Genomic DNA, 13,992 nt, shown 5'->3' with positions numbered 1-13,992 from the left:
GTGCCCTTTATTGCAACTGTTAAAATTGACGTTTATGTTGAACAAAAAACAAACATCAACACGTGCTGTAGTAAACTGAATAGAATTGTTAAAAGTTTTAAAAAGCGTTTTTGAATAAATATTTTAATTATTAAAAATATAAGACAAAATTACAATGGATATTGTAAAAGAAGTGCTAGAAAAGCAACAAAAGGAATTAGAAAAATATAAACCCATAACAGTAGACAAACACTTAGAATGTCGCATCGATGTGGGCATGATGTTAATAACAGATCCCAATGATTTGGAAGAGAATGAATTAAAGTAAGTAACAATTTAAGAAACAAACTAAAATTAAACTAATATAAATTCATTTTATGCAGAGAAAACAGAGAAAATTATTTACTTAATTTAACACGTGATAATACCCAACTCTTAATAAACGAAATCTGGCAATTGCCCACAGAACGTGTTGATGAATGTATAGTAGCCAAACTGCCTACTCCAACTACAGTATTGCCACGTTTGCGCAAGGTACCTGGACCCAAGGCAATGACGAAATGGGAGAAATTCGCTCAAGAGAAGGGTATCACTAAGAAGAAGAAAGATAAAAAAGTATATGATGAGACTTTGGATGTAAGTAACGTTCATAGGGTAGTCTATTTTGAGAAACATTTTAATTTTATTTATTTTTAATAGAAATGGGTGCCCACTTATGGATACAGACGTGCAGATGCAGAGAAACAAAAGGATTGGGTTTTGGAAGTACCACAAAATGTTGATCCTATGGAGGATATGTTCCAAAAGAAGATTGATCTACGCAACGAAAAAGTAGCCAAGAACGAAATTCAACGTATGAAGAATATTGTAAGAGCCAAGAAGGAAGAAGTACCACGCAGTGGCTACTTAGGAGGAGAAGCTGCCACTTCAGGTCAATTATTAACCGCTGTAACAGTTGCCAAGGCTTCTACAGCTTCTGTAGGTAAATTCCAAAACAAACTGCCTAAAGAAAAGGAAGCTCGTGGTATTGGTGTTAAAGAGTTGATACCTGGATCAAAACGCAAGGCATCCCACATTTCTAATCAGCCCGAAAAGGAAGTCAATTTGGATCTTATCAAGAGTGTTTTGAATAAAAAACCAAAAATTGATATTGAAAAAGCTATATCTCTACAAAAACAGGATGACCGTCTAGAGTAAGTTACTATTATTGGTGGATCCAAAGTTCGTTTTTGAGAACATTTGTTTTTTTTACAGACGAGAAGCCAATGATGATGGTGGTAAAAAGGGTAAAAAGAACAAGAAGGGGGGTGGCAAAGGAAGTCGCAAGGCTGTGGGTAAAAAACCTAAAGGAGGTCGTGGTCAAAGAGCGCCTGGTAAGAAGGCTGCCATAGGACGTAAAAGAAGATAAGTCACATTCATACCTACATATAAAATTGTATAGAATGAAATCAAATTATGTAGTTACATGCTTCTTTGCATTAGTTTTAATTAATAAAAATTAAAGATTTTTCTAAAAACAAAATTTACAAACATTTACATATACAAATTTACAAGCTGATAAAAAGAACAAGTAAATACATACTTAGAAATATCTTAGATTAACTCTTTCCCGGTGGCGTTGTAAATACTCGAAGACGAAAGTGCGAAAGATTCTATTAAAATTCCTAATTGTAGGCCAATGTAAATTAGCTGCATTATCATTGGGAGTATGCCATTGAGGAGGAAATGGTGTTGGTATTACATGCAATATGGGAACATCTAAAAGATAAACAATTTAAGCGCGTATTGCGATTGAAGGCATACATAAGTCGAATAATTATACATACTTTCTTGTAAAAATGGGCGATGGTCATCGTCTACAAAACCCTGAGCCTGGCGATTTAAGAACATAAGATTATGGCCCTCTAAAAGTTTTCGCTTCATCAAATCTCGTTCAATATCACAGAGACTACTATGCAATCCCTGCGTATTGGCGTAAAAACTAGAGAATTTGGGATTGGCAGCGCCAATTAAATCAAGAAGAACTAAAACTTCCTGGAAAATAAAACTAAATAAGGATTCAAAATAACATTGAATTTTAAAATTTACTTACAATTCTATCAATATGGCGTATTTTTGGTGAAGTTTTAGCTTTAGAATTTGAAAGCTTTCTGGCTAAATGCCGAGAACCGTATAGAGAGTCTGTATTAGTCCACTCTTTAAAAGCTTCCTCGCCATCAAAAAATATTAACTATAAACAAAAAACCAATAAATATATTAAATAACAAAATAATTTATTTATGCACAATACGTTCCATGCTTGCATTAGTTCCTGTATGAATACTAATAATGCACAAGACATGTATTGATTATAAGAACATACAATTTTTATCATTATTTATTTTTTGTTTGTACTACTACACCTACTAAACTGCGTCATAACTATTAAGCTAATATATAGTAGCACAATAACTATACATACCATTAATCCTAGATCTTTGCGACCATTATTTTGCTCTAAATATGGCTGTAGAGTTTTGGCAGTGTTAAGCAGAGTGGCACATGGTACTGCAGAGTCGATGGCACCTACAAAACCTGGGTCATTTGGAAAATATTTACTATCGTAATGGCACGACAAGGCTAAGAAGTCACTGGCTTCTGGATTTAGAACACCAACAATGGTGGCAAAAGTAACATTGCCAAATATAGGCACTTTTTCGGAGAATTCATCAACTTCCGCATTAAAACCCAACGATTGTAATTCTCTGCAAAACAAACAAATTAATTATTGGCCTATTTTTGAGAAATTAGCTGAATCTCGTTTTCAATTTTTTTAAATCTTATTGCGCTAAGATAAATTATTTTAACATAATTAAGTTCACAAGCGAAACAAGCGAAAATAATAGATTTACTGTACCTATAGGTATGTCATATACATATGTACATACGTAGTAATGATGTACCAACCAGTTATATTTCAACAAAATTTGGAAAGTAAAATAAAACGAAAACACTTGATAAATTATTAAAAAAGGAAATATTTTTGTCTTAAATAAAATATTATACGGATATAAAAAATAAAACAATCAAAAACTAAATTCTTTTCTGAACCATGAACCCGTAATAATACAGTATTTGTATGTTTCTCTCTCCCTCGCATTTTAAAAATAAGATCAAGCGGGGTTTTAGTAGTTTTTGTTACAAACATACTCACGTACATACATATCTACGTATGTATGTACATATTGAATATTTAAATATATACTTTTGTAGTACATATGTATATTTACCTTATTATAAAGTTGCGTACTTTTGTATGACCTGCAGATCCCACAACCCGGGGTTGCATTATATTCGCCAACGTTTTATTAAAATGACTGTTATCATCGGGCCATAATGACTAAAATAAAATAATTTTTAATAATAATATTATTTTGAATATAACTTAAAGTATCACATACTTGTTGAACTTGTAAACTACCCAATGATATGAAGGAAAATAAAACAAAAAAACACACAATTTTATGTTTAAACATTTTTAATAAAAGTACAACAAAAAACACGTAAAAACACTAACTATACAAGTTTTATTTATTTATCGTATTAACGGCGTTGTTCTCTTTTGTTTAATACGGTTATTTTTAGTTAAATCACTTTTCCTTATTTCAACGTTGACTCTTTCACCACCGTTTGTTTAATCAAGACTCAATAACAACTAAATTTTTGTTTTTTTGAATTCCATAAACAAGTCACAATGACTGCTGCTGCTCGACTCTTGAGTAAAAATCATTTTAAAACTAGCAACAAACAAATTTGTTAAGTTATTTAAAAAGCATCTCATGAGCAATTATTTCAAGCAAATTATCTGTGGTAAAGCTTTTCAAGGGCTTTTTCGAAAAAAACTAAAACAACAACTTTGTTATAAAATATTGTTTGACATTTTTAAAGTTTTATTTTATTGATGTTATTGTTTATTGCGAAAACAACTATAAAAATAATGTTAAGAGCGGAAAGCTTTTTTTGGTAAACAAAAACAATAACACATTAGAGTTTATATTGTAGAATAAATACATAGGGGACAGGTATGGAAAATTGAATTATTAAATTGTATAAAACAGCATAAGTTAGTTAGTTTAAGCCGAATAAACATAGGCCTTTATCGGCAATGTTGTACTCTCCTTAACCAGTCAGTGCCTCAGGTGGGAACCGCACCCACCCAAAACATCATTAAAAATTGTACTTTTTTTCAAGATTGACAAAAAATGCCCTTATAAATACCGATACCAATTCAATATTGTTTTAATTGAATAAGTCGAAATAAGTTTATAGGTATAAATACCAGTATTCAAATGCCGTTTACTTTTATACTGGTATCATACCGATACAATATCAATATAACAGTATCAATACCGGTATGTACCAGTTACAACACCATTATCTTTATTTTCCTGTATTTTTTAATTAAAAAAATATTTTTTTTTTTTTAAATTTTACAATCTATTTATATTTTTGTGAAAATTATGTATGTAATTATTCGTTTTCTAAAAGTCTAATGAAAACTTACTAAACTTTAAAAAAATAATTTTTGTCGTACGAGTTTTGATGTTATTATATTTCTATATATTTTCAAATCTTAATATATTTAACGCGTATACAGATTTAGTCGCAATTTTCTTTGTAGTATGTAAATTTTTGTTACAATATCACCATAGTGTTTTTACACTTTAAATTAATTTGGTAGAAATACTCTGAATATGTGTCTTGTGACCACCATTTTTTCTAATTCTAATCTTAAATATGACTTGTCATATTATATAGCTCGATGAAAAACGAATGATATGCAAAAATATTCTTTAACTAAAATGTAGGAGAAATACAACACATAATTAGAGATGTTCAATATTTTAGCATCTATTTATCATAATAAAAAATGACACAAATAAGTATATATTTTTTTAATTACTAAAGTCACTTTATTATTTATGATTCTAATGTTCTTTTTTATAATTCAATAATTATTAATTATAATTCATTAAAAGGCAACCTTATGGATTTTATTTGTTATTTTTATTAATTTTTTACTAAATATTTATATATATTTTTTGCTTATAACAAATTATTTATAATTAACACTAATATCACAATTGCACAGAGTTTTACTATTAAACAATTCGTTTCGTTTTAAATTGAATTTGTCAAATGATTAAAAATTATTAACGAAAAAATACGAATAAAACATTACAAGTACAATAGTAGATAGTCAGACAGGTACAATTACATACTAATAAATATTTTTATAATATAAAATAAAAATGTCATATAAACTAAAATTACATACATATGTATGTACATATGTATATTACTAGAACTTATAACTGTAAAAAAGTTAATTACTAAAACATGAAATCTTACATACATATGTACATAAATTTAATTATGTTAAACTAATAATATATGCTAAATTAATTATATACTTCTACATATATTGAACAAATGCCGGAATAGTTTAAACTAGTAAACAGTAAAAAATAGTTAGTGTTTTTAAAAAGTAATTAAATGAACCATTTCCTCTTGAACATTTTTAGAACTTGTTACGAAAAAACTTTTAATTTGTGCAAAATATTTTCATTTTAACATAATTTAAAATAAAGGGAAATGGTGTAGTGACAGTTGATAGTAACTGTAAAATGATTTGCAGGTGTGTTATGATATTTATAGGAAAATGATGAATATTTTTTGTAAATAATTCTAATAGTAACATTCAATCAGTGCTACTAGAATAACCTTGATATTAATGATTTAAAATTAAATAGAAGAAAACGTGTACGATCTAACAGTATCTTATAATTTAGAACAATATCGCGATCTTACAGATCGTTGCAAAATACTTGAACGTAATTCGGCAGTTGTAGAGGCTCTCAGCGAAGCTCCACTTTGCGTTGATCTTACAAAGTGTGAACTTCTTATCTCTAAATCATTAGCTTCATCAATCTTTTTCGCCATACATGGGAAATCCCATATACTTTGCCCTCTTCCGAATTCTTCGCCATCGGTTAGTGTTTGTGGCAAATCATGATCTAATGTTTCTGGCAATAACAGAGACATTAGGCCTCCTGCAATGCCCAAAATACCTAAAATTATTAGTGGCAACATGGCCGAAATATAGCTTAAATACACAACAAATGGTGCAATAATGGAGGCTACATAACCCATGATGTGAATGAATGCTACACCTTGAGCCCTTACAACGGTAGGCAAAATTTCGGCCGCGTATTGCAAGCCTATATTATATGAAATATTTACAAAAAATCTACCCATAATAGCTAAACTAGCCGAGTATACACCTACAGGTGCTACAGTAGCCAAAAGGCTAAAGACTCCACTTAACACCATGCTACCACAAGCCAGCCATCTTCGACCGAATCTATCTAGTGTTACAGTCAGTAAGGTATCTGCAGGGAATTCAGTAAAACAGGCCACAGTAAATGTAAAGAATATATCCAAACCCAAAGACCCAACATTACGAACATGGCCGTCAAAGACTAACGAAATAGCCATCCAGATAATAATCAATAAAATTGTGGTTCTTCTCAAACGTGGAGTCTTAAATAGATCCAATATTGAGTAGGAGTTATTTTTGTTTTCATCTTGCCTCAACCTGTTGCAACTGTCGGTGAAATTCTGATAAATTTCAGGTGTTATGTGTTTTCCATTAATTTTTTCCAATTTTTTCAAAATCGATACTGCCTTATCGATTCTTCCTTGTGATACCAACCATCTATAAGAAATGTACATTAACATGCAATTATTACATTATAAATAGGGAAGATTTATTATACAATACTAACCGTGCCGATTCGGGTACTACTAAGGGCGTCAATACTGCCAACAATAAAGGCAATGAGGTGACCAAAGCCAATAGTTTCCAATTAGCTATATAATATGCCATCCAGGGTAACATGCATGCAGCCAATGTAAAAAATATAGCAATAGACATATTTGCTACAAAGGTACGATAACGTGGACCGACATATTCCAGTACTATGAAAAATAGTAAGAATAATTATTAACTCTAAGATCTATAAAAACATTATATTATTTGGTATAAAATCTCAATGTGGGATAAATATGAATAATATTAATGTGTAAATGTAATTATTTATTTAATTACAAGAAAATATTGAATGCAACAAGTTATCGTTACAACCAACAATTATTCAAAACATGTTTATTTACACCACCAAGAACATTTAATGACCCTGTGTGTTTTTGTTAATAGTACTAATGTTGAATGTGTAAAATGTAGTTGTTGTTGTGGTCTTACCTAATATATACATCATTGTAAAACAATTATCGAATGCAAAACCCACAAAGAATCGCATTAAGGCAAATTGCCAAAAGTTTGATACAAATGCTGTGGTCACACCCGCCGCAAAGCCCACTAAATTACAGCCAATTAACGATGGAATTCGACCAAATTTATCTGCAATCCAACCGAATAGCAGACCGCCAACAATGGCACCCAAAAAGAATATTGATTGAGCATATGTGGGAAGAGCAGCATTGTCGCAGACCCAATTTTCCTCCGTGGCCACTGTTGAATAGGGAATCTCGGTAAAGTTGTATGACCAGCCATGAAGACAAGGCACTGTTGGCCAAGACGGATCCGCAACACGCATTCCTTTTGCCAACATTTCAGTATAATTGACATTATACATTAGACAATTGTCATAGTCACCGCTCGCCATGCGAGGTATGGAAAGAGCCAGTCTAAAAGCAATAAATTTGTAAAAACATTTAAAAATTAATAATAAACAAGTAAGAGTGCTATATTCGGCTGTGCCGAATCTTATATACCCTTCACCATAGTGTATTTTAAACATAATTGATCTTACAGTCTAGTTAATAAAAACATTAAAAAAATTTGAGTCGATTTAAGCCGAATGTTTCGGCGGCGGCTCAAGCAACTAAATATAGTTCGGCGGCGGCTAAGCTCCGGCTCGAAGCCGGTCGACTTCGACCTCTGATTCATTGCTGGTAAACATTGACGAGACGTAGATTTTGTTTTTGTTTATCGTAAAAAAAAAATTGTTTTAAAAAGCACTTGGAAAAAATTTGTGTTAGTTTTAAATTTCAAACTTACATTATTCGCATATAAAATTATTGTACAATAACTCACAATCTACTCTCATACAATTGAAAACGTTTTAAATACTTTTTTTCTATTCATTAAAAAATATATTTGCAAAGCAAAAGGGAAAATTATTTTATTTTAACAAAAAATGCAAATCATATTTTTTTTGCTGTGTATACTTTTTATGTTTGGATTCCAATCATACAAAAAAATACACAGCTGAATAAAACCAAATACATCTACACACACACGTGTACATATTTTTCTATATACAGTGTTATTGTTGCTTTTATAATAATTTTTTGATGAAATTTTCAGAGGTTGTCTCGGATTTTTGCTCATATCTCCGTTATTTACCGACCGATTTTGCTGATTTTAAATAGCGATCTTCTCGAAAGCATGTCTAATAGAATTATTGAAGATTTGGATCTCGCCGATGTCTGGGGTCCTCTAAAAACTGATTTCAACAGACAGACAGACAGACAGACAGACAGACGGACAGACAGACAGACAGACGGACATGGCTTAATCGACTCCGCTATCTATAAGGATCCAGAATATATATACTTTATAGGGTCGGAAAATTATATTATAGAAATTACAAACGGAATGACAAACTTATATATACCCTTCTCACGAAGGTGAAGGGTATAAAAACAAGATGTTAACAAGCCGGAAACACAACACATAAGTGTGTGTGTGTTTATTTCTCTACTTGCAGAAGTTTAAATAATGAAATCTTAATTACAAATCGTTAAACAGTTTAAATTTATAAAAATTAATATTTTTATTAGGAGTGTTAGAACTTCATTCTGATTTTACATTATATTTATAAATATCCTGTAGACAATTGGGAATTTCATATTAAAGAAAATTAATAAAAACTTAAATTTAAAGCAAAAAATCTGTTTTAAAGTCTCCATAATTTATACTAAGCAATAAATCAAATATATTAATGTTTATTTTTATAAAAATTGTAGTTATTTGTTTACATTAGGTGTTTACACTTTTACTTTTTTGCTCAAGTTTAAACTACCTACAATCGGCGCTTAAGCCAGCAAACAAAATAACTTACTAAGTTCTCAAGTACAACTTTAGAGAACTAGTTTTTATTTAATCCCTAATCTTTCATCTAAAGATTCGCCCTTAGTTGAATACATACAAAAGACTTATGAACCATGTACTACATTGAACCTCAAACTAACAAAATTTTCGATCAGTTTGTCTCATGCAGAATATTTTTGCTTGGAAGCCTTTTAACTTAGTTCATATTGAAATAAAATATTAATAAAGTTGCATTCTAAAACTGTTATACATTTAATCATTTAAATAAGTTACAATTCTGTTAAGGCTCTGTCAAACTTTTTATGGTTTGTTCTTAAGACATTAAGGTCTCTTTGTAAAATTAATTTAAATTTGAATATATTAACATTTTTATTACTTAGATAAAATGTAGTCGGTATTCATAAAAATTTATTAAAGGTTTATAAAACAAATTTTCATTAACAATTTTTTTTTAGAAACCTTTGTTAAATTGATATGAATAGGGCATTCTTACAATTTTGTATTTTATTACTGCTTAGCGAGTATGAAATAGTAGATTTCTAAATAATTAGCTACGGTCAATAGCAGCATGTCCTTGGTATTAGTATATGGTCAGAACAATCGCTAAATCATAAAAACAATAATAATAAAAAAATCCACAAACCAGCAGCAGTTATTTAGAGAATGTTATGAGTCGTTAATTCAAAAAATAGTTAAACGAAAATCTTAAAAGAATTAAACTTAAAATAATAAAAACTGGATTTACTTACTATTTTAGAAACATTTAATATCAATTGTTAAAATCATTAATTTTGTTGTTCAATTGCCTGTCAGATAATGTTCTTTGTCAAACATTAGATTAGAGTAGCAAGGTCTTCAACATACCCATACAGACGAACGACGAAGGAACGGATGGACGGACGGACAAACAAATTATAATTAATTACCCATACATACATTTAAACATTTAACCATTTAAACATGCATAAGTATAGTACGTAGATTGATAGATACATACATTTATGGATTTTAATCTGTGTTTAGTCTGACTTTTAGAGAGACAATAATTACCAGGTGATTTGGCTGTCTAACTTCTAATTTAAAACTTTAATTCATGCAATTGTTCACAGATTTTTTTTCATCTTTTGCTGTGCAATTAAACAAACAAATAAAACATATATTTATTTTTAAATTAAGCATGAGTAAATAATAAACTATTATACATAATTAAAAGTTCGTATGTGTTTGCCAGCACATAACTATGATTATTTTTCTCAGAGGAAATTAGATGTTCCCACTGTTGTTCTGCACGATTAATGTTTTTGAAAAAAATTGGAAATGTTTTCATCAGTTATATTCAAGGTCAAGTTTAAAATAAATTGAAAGATGGCAAGAGCTAATTTGATTTGCCTTTTTTAATATTAAAATTATTTTATTATTTTCTAAGACAAACATGAGTTTGTAACGCAGGTACATTTATATTAAATAGAGTATGTTACGTTTTTAAATAATTACTTTTAATTGAATTTTAAATAATTTTAAATTTAATTTACAATTCCACAGTATGTACATGTTCCAATGTGTAGCTATACACGAGGCCAAATGAAAAATGGTTATAAAGCGATATTGATTGTAATATTTTTTTACAAAATACATATCTAACTTTGATAGACGAATTTTTTAGTACTTTCGTAAATAAGTTACACGCTTATCATCTAACATGATTCTTTATTCTTCGAGATATCTTAAAAAGCTTGAAAATCTTGGTTCGTAGAAAAATACTATATCTAAAATTCCTGATATGATATGATGGAGAACATCTAAGATTTGTACTTAGCGGGTTTCAGTCATTTAGAAAAGTATACTTAGGTAAGTGTAATACAAATGAAACAAGTAAATTTGATAGAACAAATATTTAAGTATAGTATGTAAAAGAGTCCGTTAAGCTATTAATTAATTGTTATCGTATTAAAAGTTTTTAATATAGAGTATTTATAATTCAACTAAACTGTGTGAAATGTTAATTTTATTACATGTAGTATTAATTAAAATGAGTAGAAGTTAAAACAATTTATATAATCGATTTACCGTTAAATATTGAAAAAATGTTTGATAAACTTCGAATGAATAAGACCCTAAACGAAAAAAAAAAATAGAATAATAATAAAAACAGTAATTTGAAACACTTACAGCTAAATACATTATTACAAGTAGGAACATTTAAAATACTCTTATTAAATCGTGCGATAAAATTTTAAATATATTAACAACAATAATGCATAGGTTTATCTAAGATCACTTTAATACTTTAAATAAACCTGCACCTTCATGTGGAGGGTATAATAAATAAATAATTTTGAAAACGGCAACAGTTCCCTACTAACGAGGGAAAAATAAATTTTAATACTAACTTCGGAAGTCAAATAATTATATTTATATTAGAAGTTTGTTATTAAAAAAATAGATCAGTCCATAAAAAGTCCACATATGACAAAATTCCATAGATCCCATGATTATGTGTATATATTTAATATATTTTGTATGACATTACAAAACATTTGTTTCACTATTTAATTCAATTTAGTTTTTATATTTTTTCACATTTGAAACTTATTTAAATAAATTTACATACAAATTCGTATGTACTTAATAATATAAATAGAAGTTTAAACCGTTAGATATTAAAGAAATGTAAAGAATTAGTATTAACAAAAAAAATACATTTAATAAAAAAACAAGTTTAATCAACAATTTTTTCAACAGATTTCGAATTTCTAACTAAAATTTATTTTTTTTACAAGAATAAAAATTTCACAAAATCACGTAAGAGAAAATATAACAAAAATTATTTGCTATAAGCAATTAAGAACTCTAAGCCCCAATAAAGGCCCTCTTATGAAAATCGCTCCGATTTTCATATTAATATTGTATATAATGTTGTGTACATAAGGTTCATTAATTTACATTTAATTATTATAATAATTATTAGTTCTTCTATTAATGGAATTTTTTCTTCATTTACCTTTCTTCTATTGATAATCCATTTAATTCTGGCACCGTACACCAATGTTGATCCGGCACAAGAGTTAAAAATATTTGCGAAAAGTAAACAAATGCAACAAAGAAAGTAAAAGGAATCATGCATAGGAACAAGATTTTTTGATATTTTCCAAATTCTCCAATCAGTGGTAAAAGATCATCGAAATCTATGGAGGGTGAGGTTGTGGTAACAACATTATTGTTGTTGGTTACTTGTGTGGCATTGCCCTCTAATTGTAAACCATGAGAGTTGCCACTTTTACGGCGAAACACTGTCTCCGAACCGATTTCATCGTTTACAAATGCCGTATTGACAAATGTATTTGTATTTGTTGTATCCTTCGATTGACCCTGAGTATTTAGAGTCATAATTAAAGATGTTTTTTTTTTAATTTTATTTTATAATTGTTTTTTTTTTTTTTAATATTAATTACAAGTAATTTTTATAATCGCAATTATAAAAATCTTGTTTTTTTATATATTTTATTTGATTAATTTTTTTATTTTTTCAGGTTGCACTCGTTTGTTTGTAAATCGATTTTTTATGAAAAATATATTTTAACACGAGCGTTTAAATTCTAACGTTTCACGTTACAATCTTAAGACTAAAGCTTAACAATTCTTCATGCCGATCAAACTCATAAGACTGAAATGAATGCTTGTACGCCAAATGTTTTTATAGTTATTTTTTCTTTAACAAATAATAATTATTAATAAAAAAACAGAGTTTTTGTCTCTCAAGTTTAAGTTTACGAGTCTGTAGCTTAAACATTGTTGCATTTGATATGAGCTAAACAAGTACTCAGTTTTATTTGTACATATTCTTCTAAACTTTACATTACGTTAAGAACAATTTAAACCAAATTATGTGCGAATGACTGTTTCTGTGCATTTTATGTATTTTACATTTCGAAATTAGAGCCACAGTCGAGGAAAACCGGTTAGTCATACTAAATAGCTTAATCGACAACTACAGATATGCATTTCCAATTTAGTAGATAAAATATTAGTTTAAATTTAAAACAAGAATCAGAACAATATTTCAATATTATAAACGTACTTCTGTCTAAAGTTGAAGTAGTTAACAACAAAACAACTTAATTTTTATTTCAATATACAAACAAAAAAATAATAATTATAATAAAATTAAAACGTTTTGTTATGCTTCAATCTTCGGGAAAAATAAAATCTAGCCATGAACTTTATTTTACCCTATCTGTACAATAGAAACCTATACAAATTTGCATTATCGTCTTAAAAAATTGAGACAATGCGAACTTTTGAAAGTTAATATCAACAGATAAAAATATCGTCTTAGAATGTGAAAAGGAACCAGAAAAGAATTTATTTTAATCCAACAAATACAATTAAACATTATTTTCATCGCTTTTGACAAATCTCTTCCACTTAAAACTTAACGGAAATTTTAATTTCTTTCCAACTTTGATAATATTTACATTTGTACCTGAACGTCATAAATGACGTAAATAACATTGTATATAATATTATATATACAAGTAACAAGTAAACTATTTGTGCTTGGGGTTACCCCCGGCTGGTTTTTGACTTATTTACTCATCGTATCAATTTCAGTTCAATTATTTAAAATGTTCTATTAATGTTATTAATTTTTATTAATATGTATCTATTATTAAGAATTTTTTATAAGTTATAAAAAAATTACACAATTTAATAATTTGATTCAGGTATGTATTGGAAATTAAAACAAAACGATTGGAAACGGTAAAAACCGTAAAGTTTTTATTATTTTCATTTTAATATTGTAAATATTTTTTTTAATTTGAATGGTTAGTTTA

The 13,992-nt window shown here is 28.6% G+C and overlaps 3 protein-coding genes across 3 annotated transcripts; 1 reads left to right on the top strand and 2 right to left on the bottom strand.

Annotated features, from left to right (window-relative positions):
* Positions 1-21: 21 nt before the first annotated feature.
* LOC111684054 (ribosome biogenesis regulatory protein homolog) lies at positions 22-1,501 on the top strand. Its single transcript, XM_023446176.2, has 4 exons — positions 22-303; positions 363-615; positions 679-1,172; positions 1,234-1,501. The coding sequence occupies exons 1-4, from the start codon at positions 155-157 to the stop codon at positions 1,385-1,387; spliced, it is 1,050 nt and encodes a 349-aa protein (XP_023301944.1). The 5' UTR covers positions 22-154; the 3' UTR covers positions 1,388-1,501.
* LOC111684064 (glutaminyl-peptide cyclotransferase) lies at positions 1,436-3,744 on the bottom strand. Its single transcript, XM_023446186.2, has 6 exons — positions 3,420-3,744; positions 3,249-3,358; positions 2,441-2,723; positions 2,072-2,209; positions 1,806-2,013; positions 1,436-1,737 (listed from the first exon to the last, which is right to left on the bottom strand). The coding sequence occupies exons 1-6, from the start codon at positions 3,492-3,494 to the stop codon at positions 1,562-1,564; spliced, it is 990 nt and encodes a 329-aa protein (XP_023301954.1). The 5' UTR covers positions 3,495-3,744; the 3' UTR covers positions 1,436-1,561.
* Positions 3,745-5,410: 1,666 nt separating this feature from the next.
* Positions 5,411-12,931, bottom strand: LOC111684088 (organic cation transporter protein-like). The gene is made up of 4 exons (XM_023446214.2): positions 12,159-12,931; positions 7,283-7,728; positions 6,807-6,999; positions 5,411-6,736 (listed from the first exon to the last, which is right to left on the bottom strand). Exons 1-4 carry the CDS (start codon positions 12,542-12,544, stop codon positions 5,800-5,802), a joined length of 1,962 nt encoding a protein of 653 aa, XP_023301982.2. The 5' UTR covers positions 12,545-12,931; the 3' UTR covers positions 5,411-5,799.
* Between the last annotated feature and the right edge of the window lie 1,061 nt (positions 12,932-13,992).

This window comes from Lucilia cuprina, chromosome 5 (genome assembly GCF_022045245.1).
Source record: "Lucilia cuprina isolate Lc7/37 chromosome 5, ASM2204524v1, whole genome shotgun sequence".
NCBI classification, from domain to species: Eukaryota; Metazoa; Arthropoda; class Insecta; order Diptera; family Calliphoridae; genus Lucilia; species Lucilia cuprina.
The sequence above is the reverse complement of the archived record's forward strand: the minus strand, read 5'-3'. Positions and strand labels throughout refer to the sequence as shown.